Here is a 17,162-nt window from a genome sequence, read left to right on the forward strand (position 1 = left end):
TCTTTCTTTCTATGGGTCTCACTCAGTTGTCCAGGCTGGAGAGCAATAGCATGATCATGGCTCACTGCAGCCTTCAAATCCTGGGCTCAAGCAAACTTCCTTTGCCAGCCTCCCAAATAGCTAGGACTATAGGAATGCACCACCACAACTGGCTAACTTTTTAAAATGTTTTTGTAAAGACAAGGTCTCGACAGATAATAGCCTGCTGTACTGCCCACTGCTATCTTGCAGTGTATCTCTGTCTTTAATAAATCCACCTTTAAAAAAAAAACAAAAACAAATGAACAACAATAACAAAAAAGACAAGGCCTTGCTATGTTGCCCAGGCTGGTCTAGAATTCCTGGGTTCGAGCAATCCTCCTGCTCGGTCTCCCAAAGCACAGGGAATACAGGTGGGAGCCATTGTGCCCCGCCCATGAAATAATTTTTCTCATGTCCAACTCTGATCATGTTTCTGCTCTGCTTGAGCATCTTCAGAAGCTCCTCCTTTGCCCCAAAGCCCCTGAACTGCTGGTAGTCATGGCCCTCTTACTCTCTATACTCCAGGATGTAAAGGCAAACTGATCTAGGCACTGCTCCCTCAAAACCCTTTCCTTCACACCTCTGCCTCAACTCACATTGCTTCTGCTTCCCAGAATGCCACCCAACAAAGCTCCTCTGGTCCAGTCCTTCAGAGCACAGCATGATCGCCATCTCTTTAGCCCACCAGAGAACACACACACTGTGGTTCTCTGCAAGAATGTAGACCCCCAAGGAGCTAGACCCTAGTCCATACTCCACCCCGGCCTGCCCCTCATTCCAGGCCCAAAGAGGTGTTTTAGAGCTCTCAGCCCAGTTGTAAAAGACTCTACAAACTGGAGCTGGTATGGATGAAAGATGGGCATTAGGGGCCATGGCATAGACTCTTGGGAGCTGGGATCCAAGAAGGGACTCACAGGAATTCTGGAAGAGCTGCATGTGCATTTCCACGAGGGGAAAGGACTGACGGAAGCTGTATGTCACCAAGATCTTCTTCTTCTGGAAAATTTTGGTGACCTTTGGCAGCGGTGGGAAAAAGACAAGAGGCAGGGTTTGGGGTGGGAAATTTCCACGTGGCACCTATTTCCAGTAACTACCCTCCCCTCCCAGCCCCACTAACAGACATACACACACAAATACACATACCCACAAGCTGGGGAGAATGGACGCTTGAGGAACAGAATGGGAGAGATGAAAGAAAATGCAAGTTTCTAATGTCATGACGATGCACAACAGGCATTCACCATGTTTACAGGAACTAACTGAATGCTGTTCCCTCCAGGAAGCCTGTTCTAACATCCCAGAGAGATCCCCCCACCCTCTTCTGAGTTCTAGAGTGCTGATTCAGCACCTTCTCCTTGTCAGACTCTATGACTGTCCTCCGAGTGTGTGATCACCCTCTTCTGGCCTGGAGGGCAGAAGTCTGGTTTTCAGGTTCTCTCAACCCACCCCCAGCAGAGCCAGCACTTAATGGCCATCTCTATTGCACCCACATAGGGAGTTAACAAGTCTTCCTCTCAACAACCCAAGATTTTTGTCAAGTACATGGGTACTTTGGACTTAATGAACATAGGCTGCAAACACCTCAAGTAGTTTGCAAGTGGCCCTTACAAGCAAATGTTTTGATTTCGGGATGGTTATAGTGCATGGTAACGCAAAGCACTTTTTAAGGTCCTTCGGACTATGAGCTCCCTGAGAACAGGTTCTGAGTCTGATTCATCTTGGCATACCTAGTACCTAACATAGAGCTGGACACACACAGGTGTCAGCACATGAGGGATGTGTCACTTGGGATGTCTAAACATTGACTCAGGACCTGTGTGAGCTACGTACTCCTTCACGTAAGGCTAATCCACATATGACCTCTTATTTCAACCTCATGACAACCCTATGAGGTAGGGGTTAGCTCCACTTCACAGAGGAGGAAACTAAGGGCTCAGAGAGTGCATTGGAGGTGCTTCATCTAAAGCAGCAATTCTCATCCGCGTGTGGTGGCTCAAGCCTGTAATCCCAGCACTTTGGGAGGCCGAGGCAAGAGGATTACCTGAGCCCAGGGGTTCGAGATCAGCCTGGGCAACTTGGTGAGACTGCATCTCTACAATAAATCAAAAAATAAGCCAGGCTCGGTGGCTCAGCCTGTAATCCCATGCCTTGGGAGGCTGAGGTGAGTGAATTGCCTGAGCCCGTGGGTTCGAGACCCACCTGGGCAACTTGGCGAGACCTCATCTCTGCAATAAATCAAAAAATTAGCCGGGCATGGTAGCGCGCGCCTGTAGTTCCAGCTACTCGGAAGGCTGAGGCGGAAGGATCGCCGGAGCCCAGCAGGTCGAGGCTGCGGTGGCCGGGAGCGGCCACTGCACTCTAGTCTGGGCAACAGAGTGAGACTCCAACTCAAAAAAAAAAAAAAAATAAGCTGGGCATGTTGGTGCATGCCTGTAGTTCTAGTTACTTGGAAGACTGAGGAGGAAGGATCGCCAGAGCCCAGCAGGTCGAGGCTATGGTAGCCGTGAGCGTGCCACTGCACTCCAGTCTGGGCGACACAGTGAGACTCCAACTCAAAAAAAAATAAAAAATAAAGCAGCAATTCTCAACTGGGGGTGATATTGCCCCTCAAAGGACACTGAGCAATGTCTTGGGACACTTTTGGTTGAAGGGTTGCTACTGGCATCTAGTAGGTAGGGACCAGGGTGCTGGTAAACAGCATACAATGCATAGAACAGCCACCTACAACAAAGAATTATTCAGTCTCAAATAGCAACAGTGCTGAGAATTGAGAACCCTAATCTAAAGGAGAGAAGACCAAGGGAGGACAGAATTGCTGCCCGCAGATCCCTAAAGAGCTATCTTGGAGCAGAGGGAGAACACTTGTTCTTTGTATTTCCAAGGGTCAAGTGAGAATCGCTGCAGAAAACCCACAGGTAGACAGATTCTAGCAATCAGAGCTATCTGACAAGGCAAACTGGCTGCCTTAAAGGAAAGCTTTCTGTCCCTGCAGTCATACAAGCAGGGGTCATCCCGGAAGTTGGTTTTTGCCCAGGAGACCCTAAAAGTCCCTTCTGACCTACAGAGTCCTAAAAGTCTCACCCCTAAAAGACAAATATCTGTAATAGTAATGAGCTTGGTTTCAAGAATCACTTCAAGCATCTCGATCACTCAATGGTTTCAGACTGAACCCAGGGGTCACAGGTTCACCTCCCTCATCCCAACTCTCTGGGCTATTGAAGTCAACTGAGAAATTTCCTACCACTTCCTAGATTGTAAGTCTATCATCTCCCTTGGTCCTCTTATTTTTTTTGTCCCTGTGTGCCTGTCACTACCTCCAAATGGATCCATGGGGAAAAGGAAGGGCAGAGAGGGTCCGTGCCTTGCCCAAGACCACACAGATGGCATGGCAGAGCATCTTGCCTGCCATGCTCCACACACCAATGTCAACATGGTTGGCACAAGACCCAGAGGTCAAGCTCACCATCTACCTCCCATCGCCTCCCCCACAGAGCCCATACCACAAGGAGATCATTGAAGAGGAAGACCTCCCGCTGATGCAACCCTAGCCTCTGGGGTCGGTTTGGATCTGGCACCTCATAGAGCTGGCAGCAGCAAACCAGTCGACGGTGAGGAAGAGACAGGACCTGGTCAGGCATGAAGAGATAGGTGTCAGCATGTTCAGCCCATCAGCTTCAGGCCTCCGGCACCTTAACATTCAACCACAAGAAGTTGACCTCTGATATGTCATTCTGACACAAGGAGTATAACAACGAAAGCGTAAGCTTTTCTGTTGTCTTGCCTTTGTCCCTATAGCACCCTCTGTGTGGAATGCCTTTCTCACCCGGCTCCACATGGTCATATTCCAACTCTCCTTGAAATCCCAATTCCAAAGTTATCTCTTCCAAGAAGCCTTCCCTGATTTCCCCAGACTGAAAATTCCTTTCTTCTCTCCTAAACTAGACCATAAGGCAGAAGTATTACTTGTGTCTTTGTCTCTTATCCCCACTGGTCTGTGAGTGTCCCCAAAGACAGAGACCACGTCTGACTCCTATCTATGTCTCTGGAGCTCAGTGAAATGCTGGGTTCAGTGGAAAGGCATCTGTAAATGTATGTTGGCTAAAAGACTAAAGCATGTTCTTGCTTTGGTTCTCAGCTCACCACTAGCTTGGCTCCGTACTTGGGATGGACAGGCAAAACCAGAGGTGGAAAGAATCTTAATATTTGTATTTATACATACCCACTATGGGCCTTACAATGTGCTAAATGCAATGGAGTGTCTCATTTAATCTGCATCATGACCTTCTGAGGAATGCATTGTCACTTACTCCATATTGTAGGTAGGGGTCACCCAGGTTCCAAGGAGGGGCAGTGACTTACCACTCAATGGCAGAGGCAGACCTGAACACTGGCCCCTCTGCAGCCTGCCAAGGCACTTACCGGTTTCTTGCCAACAATCATGCGCTCCACAGCCTGCACCTGGGACACATGGTCATCATTGGTCCGCAGTTCACGTCCCTGGATGCGCTGGTAGATGCCCACCAGGAGGTCTCGGGGGATGTCTTCACCATTGTCAACCCCTGGGTAGGGGAGTAACACAGGGATATGTCACATAAATATGGGTAGGAGGTAGTAGGGGTTCTCATACCCAACACATCATACCCAGGCATGGGCCATAATAATAGTGAGGACTAAGGGTCAGTGAGTACCCTGGGCCCCTCACCCAGGATCAGGGCAAGGAAGGTGTCCTTCAACCCAAAAGCCAGTTGCTGTTTTCCCCAGGGTGAGGATTTTGTCTAAACAACTCAGAATATACTATAATTAAAATAATTTCAGCTACTGTATTTTTTACTTTCCTGTTATTAGCAAAAATAATTTTGAATGAAATCCAGTGCTTGTAAGAGTGCAGGGAAGTGGGCATTTATTGTAACATAACTATTTTGGAAGGTGATTTGGCAAGAGCCTAAATGTTCAGACCCAGTGATTCCTCTTTTAGGAATCTGCCCTAAGGAATTACTCAGAAATATGTACAAGGTACCTGTACATGAATGCGCACTAAGTGCCATTTATGGGGAAAATTTGAAACAGCCTAAGTTCTAGCAATAGAGCAATAGTTAAGAAGAGTATGTTCATTTAATAAAATTAATATACAGCTATTAAAAACTTGACACTTACAAAAAGACTTCAACGGAATGAGAAGATTCTTTTTTTTTTTTTTTTTTTTTGAGTCAGAGTCTCACTCTGTCACCCAGGCTGGAGTGCAGTGGCATATTCATGGCCACCGCAGCCTTGACCTGCTGGGCTCAGGCGATCCTTTCACCTCAGCCTTCCAAGTAGCTGGAACTACAGGCACATACCACCACGCCCAGATAATTTTGTAATTTATTATAGAGATGAGGTCTCGCCAAGTTGCCCAGGCTGGTCTCAAACCCCTGGGCTCAGGCAATCCTCTAGCCTCCTCCTCCCAAAGTGCTGGAATTACAAGCATGAGCCACCACACCCAGTTGAGAAAATTCTTGCAGAAATTTAAGTGAAAAGAGTAAGATAATAAATTTCATTTATAGCATGATCTTAACTATATAAAAAGTTCCATATGCATAGGGGAAGAAGACTAGGATACACCAAAAAATTAACCATAGTTGCCTCTAGGGGGCAGAATTTTAGGTAATTAAAATAAATTTTCTAATTTTCTGAATTTCCCACAATTTCTGAAATAAGCATGCATTACTTTCATTTTGTTTGCTTACTTATCCACTTAATAATTGGAGGGGAAAGGATATACATACATATATATCACATCCATACATATATATGTGTGTGTGTGTATGTATGTATATATATGTATTAGAGAGAGAGAACAGCAGCAAGAGAATGGATGAAGGATTCTAGGAGATAACTCCAAATGGCCTGTGATTTGCCTAACTCCTTCCTTCCACATTCACGTTCCTTCTCCACTCCTGATTATCTGCTGAATGAAACCCATTCACTCTTCTCTCTAAACCTTCTGCTAGGAAAAATGTTTTTTTCCTTTGGAAATGCCATACCTCCTTGGACAGGTACTAAAGGAACATCCTTCATCCCACCATCTTTTTTTTTTTTTAAATCTTAACTGCCAGAGAGCTTAAAACCTATCAACTGTGCTAACCCGAATGGTCAGTCAGTTTGTCTTGTTATTGGGGTCTTTTTTTTCCCTCAACTCTATTTGCCTCTTTAATTTCTGTTAAATAATCTTAACATATGTGCCATTTTTAGTGGGCTGCTCTTTGGTGAGAGGCGGGCTTGACATCAATAGAATAAACCAAAAAAAAGGTCAAAAGTGACACCTCTGGCATTCAAGGCCCTCATATATTGGTTTCCAGCTGACCTTTCCAACCATCAGGGAACCCATCTCAGTTGTTCTCTAAACAACTTTACATTTTCCTGCCTTTGTGCCTTTGTTATTCTCACTGATAGGTAAGCCCTCTTCTATCTCTGTTCTGTTACTTTCTTCATGCCTTCAAGGCCCACCTTAAAATAAAAATACTACTTCCAGGCCAGGCACAGTGATTTAAGCCTGTAATCCCAGCACTTTGAGAGGCCAAGGCGAGAGGATTGCCTGAGCTCAGGGGTTTGAGACCAGCTTGGGCAACTTGGTAAGACCTCGTCTCTAAAATAAAATAAAAAAAATAAGCCAGGCGTGGTAGTGCTCACCTGTAGTTCTAGCTACTTGGAAGGCTGAGGCGGAAGGATCACCTGAGCCCAGCAGGTCAAGGCTGTGGTGGCCGTGAGTATGCCACTGCACTTCAGCCTGGGTGACAGAGTAAGACTCCGACTCAAAAAAAAAAAAAACCCACCAAAAAACTGCTTCTTCCAGAAAGCTAGCTGGAGGTGAGTTCTCCCTCCTTTGAGCTCTGACTGCACTTTTGACCTCTCTGATGTCACTGTTCACTTTCTGTCTTGTGCTAGTTATCTGGGTACTACCATTCAGTCTCTCCCACACACAGGGAACTCTTTTATAGCAGGGACTACGGCAGACTCGCCTTCATTGTCCTTAGCCGCCATCATGGGGCTTGGCATATACTAGGCACTAAGTGTCGAATGGCGAGCTGGTTGGTTGGTTGAGTGATAAATGAATGCATGAGTGGAAAAAAGGTTACCTAACATAATACATGAGTCCTTATGGGCATAAACAAAGGAGAGAAGGAAAGAGGAAGTAAGGAACAGACAAGTGAATGCCTGAATGAGTGAATTAGTGTAAGCCCTGTAAGAGCCAGGACTTTTATCTATCATGTTCACTGCTAGAACCCCAGGACCTAGAAGCCTGATACACATTGGATGCTCAGTAAATACTCAGTAGTACATAAATGAGAAAACAACTATTTGAGTGAATGAATAAGTAAATGCCCTGGGAACATCCAGCCTTGGCAGAAAGTAACAGCATCACTTTAATTTCCAAGGGACAGATGGGATCTCCCTCATCCTTCTCCTAGCCCACCTCCCCTCCCAGGTGAAGAGCAGAAAAAGCGGATAGATAATTCTGGTCACCTCTCAGGTTCTTGATGAAGTCATCTAGTTTCATCTTTCGTTCAGCCTTGACGCTGGGACTGTACATGTCAGTATTGAGGAGGATGATGGCAAAAGCAAGGATGAAGATGGTGTCTGGATTCCGGAACTGGCGCACAAGGGCTGGGTTACAGACACAGTACCGCTGGCTGCAGGGCAGAAGGGGCCAAAAACAGACTCAGGCACCAGCAATCTCCACCTACCCACCATTTGCCCAGTCTGGCACCACCAATCCTTTCCTACAGGAAATACTCCCTAGCCCTCTGGATCTATCCTCTTCAGAGTTTCTCCTAGACTAGCATGTACAAATCAGAATAAATGCCTTTTATAGAGCTTTGCCTGGGGATTTATGTATACTGCCTCATGTAATCCTATCACAATCTTGCAAGGTAGTTATTGGCAGTCTCATTTTTACAGATGAAGTGGTTGAAGCTCAAAGTGGTGAGATAATTTGCTCAGGTTAATAGAGCTGGTAAATGATGAAGCCAGGATAAAAACACAGATTTGGTCAGGCATAGTGGCTCATGCCTATAATCCTAGTACTTTGGGAGGCTGTGGTGGGAGGATAGCTTGAAGACAGGAGTTCACAACAAGCCTGGGCAATACTGGGAGACCCCATTTCTACCAAAAATTAAAAAGCTAAAAAAAAAGCCCAAATCTTTCTGACTGTAAAGCAAACCCTTCTCCCATTATGAGAAACAAATTCTCAGCAACTCCTGTTTCTCTTCAAAATACCCTAAAGTGGTAGAACCAGGACTTAGACCCCAGTCTATCTAATTTCCAAAGCATTTATGGAAGAGTATAATGGTTAAAGGCATGGATGGACCATGGAGTCAGCCACACTTGAGTTCAAATCTTGGTTCTATCACTTACCTTAGGACTCTGGGCTAGTTACTTACTTAACCTCTCTAAATTTCAGATTTCTTATCTGCAAATGGGAATAATAACAGAAGCACCTACCTCATAAGGTGACTGTAAATATTCAGTAAAAGAATCAATGTAAAATGCTCCACACCTGATACCTAGTATGTGCTCCATGAACATTAGCTGCTATTGCTGATGCTGTCACTTATTGAATGTCCATGTCCCAGATGCTGAACTAGATACTTCATATGCACTACCTCTAATCCTCACAACTGCCTTGCAAAATAGGATTTATCATTTCTGCTTTATGGTGAGGAAAGTATGAGGCTCAGGGGGGTGACTTGTAGACACATACTACATTGCTGCCCAAAGTAGGGAGGGGCAGCTTCAGGAGTGGGAAGCAGGCATACCTGAAGGCTTCAATGAGTCGCTCTACTTTCTGAGCCTCACCCTGAACCCGGATATGGGATTGGAACTTCCGGAGTGCATCATCCAAATCCATGGAGGAGAAGTCCATCTCATCCACCACACAGCTAAGGAGCAAAGAGGGGGGTGTGTGGTGTTCTCAATTCCTCTGCAGAAAACCTCTGACCCACCCAGACCTGCTCAAAAGGACCAACACCCTCACTGACAGACTACCAAAACCAAGACCTGTGGCCCAAGCAAACAGACGTGAAGGATGTAATGTTTGAAACTGAATCCATCCCAGAAAATCGAGGCAAGACACATGGTCACAAAGGATCCTTTCCATCAACTTATTCATTTCAGAGACAGGAAAACTGAGGCCCAAAGTAGGCCATAGGATGAGCATATCTTGCCCAGGGCCACCCAGAAGACTTAGCAGTAGGGCCAAGAGACATCAGACCCCTTTGAGGAAGAAGGGTATAGGAGCAGGAAGGTCTATCCATCCTGTTTTGAAAAGTTTATTTAAGCCAAAAGGACAAAGAACAGGCTGCCCCCTTCCTCCTTCTTTCCCTCTTTTTCCAGGAATCCCTGCCCCAGCCTGCCCCAGCCTGGGGTCCTCACTCCAACACATCTCTGTTGAACTGCTTCTGTCGATTCCCTAGGAATTCCCCTATCATCTGCCGGCTGAGGCCTTTTCGTTCCAGGATGAAGTGAGCCACTCCCACCGGTGTGTCTGACAGAAAGCCCCGCTCAATCAGATACTGGATTCCCTTCTCTGGCTTCCTGCAGAAAGAAAGGAAGTAGATGAGATGACTATCTTGCTGGAACTGTGCTCTGTCCCATATCATAAGCTAATTTGGGGTCCATAGTTAATGGCCTCAGAGAACCAAAAAAACCAAATATATAATTTGGTCCAATCCTTTCACGGTACAGATAAGAAAACTGAGGCCCAGGGAGAAGAAGCTACTTGCGCATCTCACAGAGCTTCAAATTTCCAATCTTCAACTCAACTTCCTCTTTCACTGGAACTATACCACAGGTGAAAGAAAATCAGTATCCCATGAGAGTCTGCTCTATGCCAGAGCTCTGATATTCTCAGCAGGTACCAAGGAGTCTTGGGAGAAGGCCTGAGTGCCTTCTCTTCAAATCACAGACCCTCAGAATAGAGGAGAAGTAAAGGGGTTACTTTGTTCCATATCCCACATCCCACCTAGGCAGGTGTCACCCAGCCTCTTGAATATTTCTATAGACAATTAGATTTCCAGAGAGCTAGGCTATACTCAGAACCCCAGAGCCTTAGGACTCCATGGGGTTAAATTTTGGAAGAATCATTGGTGCTATAAGAGTCTCAGATTCATTACTTCCCAGTTATATGACCCAGAACAACTCCCCTTACTTCTCCAAGCCTCGGTTTCTTATCTATAAAATGGTGACACTACTACCCATCTTGCTGAATTATTGTGAGAATTAAATATAGGTGGCAGTGTTTAATAGACTATAAAGATGCAAGGCATTACATCTAATGTTTTTCATTATTTTCTAATTAAATGTCACACTCCCACCCCACTCCTAAGCACCTGGCACAAGATCAGGCACCTAGAAAGAGCTCTGTCATGGTCACTGAGTAGCCCAGTACACCACTCTGCCCTCCAACACCTCACACATACATACCCAGCTAGTCAATAGATGGAAAAAATGAAGCCCAAGGAAGGAACAGACCTTGCCCAGGACTATGCAGTGTGTCTGGCCAAAAGCAGACTGGGGGATCTAGGTCTCCTGTTTTGCAGTCTAGGGCTCTTTATACATCATATCACTTCCCCTCTAAAAGGGAGGGAGTGGGGGGACAAAATTCAGAATCCATTTCATGGGGACATCTCACCCAAGATCACACAGCCAGTCAGAGACAGTATTAGGACCAAGACCTAAGTGTGTTGGAGATCCCTCTACTCTATTACCCTCCCCCTGGATAGCTGGGGAGGCATGCCATTCCACAAAATGAGTGGGTGGCAGAATCAGGATCACCACCTGGAGTTCAGCCCCAGGGACCAAAGTGCCTATGGCAGGGTAGGAAGGAATGAGGAGGCCAGAACAGGGAGCACATACTTATTGAAGAGGTTGAGGCCAATTCTGTAGTGCCGCCTCTGTACCACGTCATTGTTAAAGGCTGGTGAGTCCCAGCTGTGCCTCGTCTCCCGCTGGTAAGTTTGCTTGCACAGGCCAGTGGCTGGAGGCTCTCTCAGGCTGTCCCGAGAAGAGGAGCCAGAGCTGCAGTTGATGGTCTCATTGGAATTGCTGGAGCTCTCAAGGCTCTCATTATCTCCACCATCAGAGTTCTCGCCTGCTGCCTCGCACTTCCCCAACCTCCGACTCCCAGCCACACCACTGGGCCCAGTGCCACTGTTGGGGGCTGGTGGCAGGGGCCCTGGTGGAGCTGGGGCTGGGCCCTCAGGGGCTGGGTAGTGGCGGTGTGGGATCGGGGCCCTGCCTGGTGGCCCCTTGTGCTTCAGGGTCCCATGGGGGCTGCAACCATCAGCCTCATACACCAGCTGGCGGTGGACAGAGCCACGATCTGAGCGGTCACTCAGGTCCACAGAGCTGTCACTAGGAGGCTCAATGGTAAGCAGGGGAAGGTGGGCAGCCCGCAGCCGGAAATCCCGGCACTCCAAGCACCCAGGACCTCTGCGAGTGCCTTCCTCACGGCTACCATCTTCCCGGGTCCCTGATGGCACTGGTGGAGGAACTGGTGGGAGAGGGGCTGGAGCCCAGAACTCGGGTCGGCCCTGGGGTGGGGGCTCTGTGCTAGGCAGTCGCTCAGGGGATGGTGGGGGAACTGGGTCATCCAGGTAGAGGGGAAGGTCACTGAAAGATGTGGCGGAGCTGTCCTCTTGCTGTTCCTTTGACTCCCGCTTCTCCAGTTGGGCTGACCCTGGCTCTTCAGACATGGGCCCTGATGGGTGGCAGTTCAGGGCCTCGTCGATGGATTCAGCCAGAGACTTTACCTGTGTTGAGGGGAAGAGAAGGAGGGAAAGGGAAAGAAAGGAAGGAAAGATGAGAGAAATGGTGGAAGGGTGGGAATGAGAGAGGGAGGGAAAGAAAAAGGGGGAATCCTGGTGGATCAGCCAAGAAGGTGGATTCCCCTCTCCCATCCCTGATAGTTCTCTTAGGTCTACAAAATGGCTGCCAGGAAACCATTGTGAACTCATAGGAGCTGGGACTAATGCCCACAAGTTCCCTTCTCAGGTACCCCAATACCTTCTTTGTGTCCGTATAGATCCCAGCCAAAGTTATCTCTTCCTTAATTCAAGCCACATTCCTGCCTCTGCCATCCCTTAGGGTAAACCAAAATCCCAGCTTCCTCTTGTGGAAATTCTCTTTTAGGAAATCCTGGCCCGAGATTAGGTTTTAAAAGACTGCAGAGGCTGGGTGTGGTGGCTCATGCCTGTAATCCTAATGCTTTTGAGAGACCTGGGAGGCTGAGGTGGGAGGATTGCTTGAGCCCAGGAGTTTAAGACCAGCCTGGGAAACACAGTGAGACCTGGTCTCTAAAAAGAAAATTAAAAATTAGCTAGGCATGGCAGTGCATGCCTGTAGCCCCAGCTACTTGGAAGGCTGAGGTGGGAGGATTGCTTGAGCCCAGGAAGTCAAAGTTACAGTGAGCTATGATCACACCACTGCACTCTAGCCTGGGCCACAGAGTGAGACCCTGTCTCTTAAAAAATATAAATAAATGAATAAAGGCTGCAGCGTCTGTCTTTATTGCTTTAGTGCTTTTGCTTGCTTGTATTCTCTCAGACCCCTCGCCTAGGGGAAAGCCACATCACGAACAGTCCTGTAGAGAGGCCCACATGGTAAGGAACTGAATCCTCCTGCCAACAGCCAAATGAGTGAGCTTAGAAGCAGACTGTCAGCCCCAATCTAGTCGTTAGATACTATAGTCCCAACCTACAGCCTGACTGCAGCCTTATGAGAGTCCCTGAGCCAGAACCACCCAGCCAAGCTATTCCCAGTTTCCTGGCCCTCAGAAACTATATGAGATAATGAATGTTTGTTATTTAAGCTTAGTCTCTCAGGTCAGTTTTAAGCTACTAAATTTTAGGGTAATATGTTATGCAGCAACAGATAATGAACACACTTCCCATCTGACTTATATAGCACTCAGAACTGAGACCAAGTTCCTCTGTCTTCCCACCAGGCTATGATCTCCTGTTCCCCATTCCTCCTTTGAGGGATGGGTCCAGGCCTGCTTTCTCTATTTTTAGCTCAGCTCAACATATTGTTTGACACAGAAGAGATGTTCAATTAAATCTTTGTTGTATGAATGAATGATGAATGATACAGATCTGCCCTCTATATAACTTCTTTCCTTCCCTCTAGCTCTTCACTAGCTCCAAGGCAGCATGCCCAGGCTGATGGCATGGTCCCATCATAGAGGTTAGAACAGAGTGAAACATGATCAATAAAATGGCTAGAAAACCTTTTTAGAGCTGTTTTGAAGATTCATAAAGGTTTTCTAGCCATTTTATTGATCATGTTTCAGTGTGGTTAAACAGTCTGCCCAAGACCATGTAGCTGGGAAATGGAAGAACTGGGATTCTCACCTGGGCAGGTATGCTGACACACTCCAAGTCTAGAATGATCTCTTACTGCGTTACACTCCCACCCTTCTGTGCTGTTGCTGATGCAATGCCTATGCAAGCAACACCCTCTCAACTATTTCTAACTTGCTAAATCTTCTCTGTCTGGTAAGGCCCAGCTCCAATGCTGTTTTCTCAAAGAAGCCTTCTCTAGTCCTTCCAGAATAAAGTTTCTTCTCCCTCCTCTGAGTTCCCACAATACATTACACTATAGCCTTTCTCATGGCTCTGAGCATACTCTATTTCAGGAGACAGTAATGCACACATATATCTGCAATTTCCTACTGGACTGGGAGATCTTTGAGAACAAGGACCAGAACCAGTTCCTTAGCTGCAGTCTCCTCCTCTGTAAGATGCGGATAATAATCCCTGCCTCACAGGTCTGGTATGAAGCATACACAGCACCTGGCACGTAGTATGAACTCGTTACCTGTTAGTTAAGCCTTTATCTGATAGTAGATCAAGTTTCAAATAGTGAGAACTTTTATTTTCTGATTTGTTCTATATACCCATACTTTTAACTTGCTTGTTCTAACAATGTAATTTTTTTGTCTTGCCAGTTCTTTCTCATCATACTCACAGTTCCAATTCAAATGGTAGCTATCTGTTATTAAATGCCTGGTGTGCAACTTCTTTCCGTTTTCAATCTAGGTAAAAAGAAGCAGGAGTAGCCAGAACATGGGGATGGGGAAGAAAGGCCCTTTTCAGGGATTCTGACCTGTTTGGAGAAGGAGTCCTCAAGCTCTGTGATGTCATTCGAAAATTCTCCAGATGTAGTGACGGAGCTTCCACCACCATCGATGCCCCCACCACAGGAACCTCCATATGGGAGTCCCCGTTCAAGCCGGTGGCTCCGGGCACCAGCCATGGCACCCTCGTCCAGCGAGGCAGGCTTGCCCTCGAAGTACGCGGGGTTCTGTGCCTTCTCATATTCCTCAAAGGAGAACTGCATCCGCATGTTGGAAAGGATGATACGGCGGGACATGCGGCTTTCTGAAGCTGAGCTGCGTAGTCGCTCAAAGTTTTTGTTCATGCGGTATTGGCGGAAGGCTGTCTGGATGGTCCTGGCAGCTCTACGGCTCAGGAAGGAGCCCCCATACTTCCTCTCCAGCATTTCCACCTGGCAGGGGAGCATCGAGGGGAACAAGGTCAGAAATCCTCAATGTCCTGGGCCCTCAACCGCACCACCCCCACCGAGGTCACAGCTATCTGCGGTGTGCTCAGTGCCTTCTCACTTGAATCTCAGATAGCACTATAGCACTGGTCACATGGGATTAGATTATTATTATTATTTTTGAGTCGGAGTTTCACTCCATAGCCCAGGCTGGAGTGCAGTGGCACACTCATGGCCAACACAGCCTTGACCTGCTGGGCTCAGGCGATCCTTCCGCCTCAGCCTTCCAAGTAGCCGGAACTACAGGCGCATGCTACCATGCCCAGCTAATTTTTTCATTTATTGTAGAGACGAGGTCTCACCATGTTGCCCAGGTTGGTTACGAATCCGCGGGCTCAGGCAATCCTCTCGCCTCAGCCCCAAAAAGTGCTGGGATTACAGGCTTAAGCCACCACGCCCAGCCTGTGTTTTTTTTTTTATTTACAAAAAGTACATGTTGATTATTCAAAAATAGTTGGGAAAAAGATTATGGACCCGCTAGTGCTACGCAGAAAATTCAAACAGGCAATAAGGGCCAGGCGCGGTGGCTCAGCCTATAATCCCAGCACTTTGAGAGGTCGAGGTGAGAGGATTGCCGGAACCCATGGGTTTTAAGCCAGCCTGGGCAACTTGGTGAGACCTCGTCTCTACAATAAATCAAAATATTGCCGGGCTCGGTGGCTCAGCCTGTAATCTTGCGCCTTTGGGAGGCTGAGGTGAGTGGATTGCCTGAGCCCGTGGGTTCGAGATCCGCCTAGGCAGTGAGACCTCATCTCCACAATCAATCAAAAAATCAGCCGGGTGTAGCGCATGCCTGTAATTTCGGCTACTTGGAAGGCTGAGGAGGAAGGATCGCCGGAGCCCAGCAGGTCCAGGCTGCGGTGGCCAGGAGCGGCCACTGCACTCCAGTCTGGGCGACAGAGTGAGACTCCAACTCAAAAAAAAAAGAAAGAAAGAAAAAGAAAAAAGCAGAGAAGCAAAAAGAAAAAGAAAAAGGAAGAAATAAGTGGAGACCAAGAAGGAAAGGAAGGAGTAAGAGAGAACAAAACAGGAAGAGAAGGAGGGCGGGAAAGAGAAAAAGAAGCAAGGAGGGAAGGAGGAGGGGAAGGGAGGGAAGGAGGGAGGGAGGAGGGAGGGAAGGAAGGAAGGAAGGAAAGAAGATCGGCTTACCTAAATTCCAAACACCTAGGCATAAGCATAATTAACATTTAGGTATACGACCTATGTCCTTCCAGTTTTTTCTCCTATATGTAGAATTTACCCTCCCCTCCCTCCACCTTTCTTTTTTTTAAGGTTAAACAATATATTGCACGGCACTGTTCTGAAATTGCCAACTGATGTGTGTGCATCCCCATGAGACCGAGTTTTTGAGGACCAGGTTCATCTTTACATCTCCAAGACCTGGGCAGGGAGCTCAGTAAATATCTGCTGAGTGAATACAAGACTCAGCGAATGGATGGTGAATAAGCATGTCCCCAGTGGAATGAAGGGGCCTAGAGCCAGTCTCTCCAATTCCAGTTTCATTATTCTTTCCTGAATACCACCCCCAGCGCCACATCCTCAAGCGCCACATCCCAACCCCTTCCTTGGTGCCCACATTCCCATCCCCATTCCCAACCCCAACCAGAGAGCCGCCTCTTCTGCACCTTCTTGTCCTGCAGGTCCGTGGAGAGTTCATAGCTGTCCGATAATGCCTTGGAGCGCTTGATCTCCTCCTCCTCCTGCTTCCTCAGGGCAACACTGGCTGGCTGGAGGCGTGCCCGCTGAGCCCAGGGAAGGCCCACCCCAGCAGGGGGGGCCCCCATGTGGCTGCTGGTGGGGGGCAGCTGGCTCAGCCGGTAGGGGGGTTGGCTCCCGGGACTATCAACTGCTGTGCTCAGGTCACTGCCTGGGGCATCACCCTCCACACTGTGGGGATGAGATAAGATGAGCCAGGATGTGGGAACAGGAGAGGGGCCCGTGTAGCCAGACTGACAGTGCGTGGGCCAGATCCCTGCCCCCAATCCCATCCACTCCTGCTTCCTCACAGACTTAAGGACTGAGCACCTAAAAGCTAGAGGGCAGTCCTAGCCTTCAGGCTGTCTCCCCACTTTCTCCACAGTCCCTTCGCTTCGAACCCTCTTGCCTTCACAGTCCTATCCTCATTCCCTCTCAGCCCCATCCCCGCATGGGGCTATCCTCTTAGACTCCTTTCCCCCAAGGCTCTGTCTTGTCCCCAGCCCTACTCACCCCTCACAGCCTGGTCTCCTAACAGCTTTCTCCCCAGACCACTCTCCTCCCAGCCCTGTCCTGTCAAGCCCCTTTTTCTAATAGTCCTGTCCCCTAACAGTTCTATCCTCAAACCCTCTTTCCCCAGAGGGACAAGTTCCCCCACGGCTCTACCCCTCCCTCAAGATCTCTTCCCCTCATAGCTCTATCCCCTTCCAGCCCTGTCCCCAAAACAGCTTGCAGTGGTTTCTCTCTCAGTTAATCCCCAGCATCATCCAGATCAGCTCCTTCCAAGTGCCACCCCCTCCCAGCTCTGTCCCCCGCAGCCCGAGGCCCCCCCCGCACCCGGCCCCCCC

The 17,162-nt window shown here is 48.0% G+C and overlaps 1 protein-coding gene across 2 annotated transcripts in view; it reads right to left on the reverse strand.

The window, feature by feature from the left end:
* The window catches only part of LOC103253710 (IQ motif and SEC7 domain-containing protein 2), an 88,252-nt gene that overhangs the window by 5,658 nt on the left and 65,432 nt on the right, over positions 1-17,162 (reverse strand). For both annotated transcript variants that reach the window (XM_021709356.1, XM_021709357.1), the window contains exons 3-11: positions 16,245-16,506; positions 14,164-14,565; positions 10,915-11,810; positions 9,433-9,594; positions 8,817-8,939; positions 7,525-7,691; positions 4,441-4,580; positions 3,522-3,647; positions 936-1,035 (exon numbers count right to left, since the gene is read on the reverse strand). In XM_021709356.1, coding sequence (XP_021565031.1) covers positions 936-1,035; positions 3,522-3,647; positions 4,441-4,580; positions 7,525-7,691; positions 8,817-8,939; positions 9,433-9,594; positions 10,915-11,810; positions 14,164-14,565; positions 16,245-16,506 — 2,378 coding nt within the window. The remainder of the gene's footprint in view (positions 1-935; positions 1,036-3,521; positions 3,648-4,440; positions 4,581-7,524; positions 7,692-8,816; positions 8,940-9,432; positions 9,595-10,914; positions 11,811-14,163; positions 14,566-16,244; positions 16,507-17,162) is intronic.

The sequence above is a fragment of the Carlito syrichta genome, unplaced genomic scaffold (assembly GCF_000164805.1).
Source record: "Carlito syrichta isolate Samal-C Ts95f unplaced genomic scaffold, Tarsius_syrichta-2.0.1 Scaffold67773, whole genome shotgun sequence".
Lineage (NCBI taxonomy): Eukaryota > Metazoa > Chordata > Mammalia > Primates > Tarsiidae > Carlito > Carlito syrichta.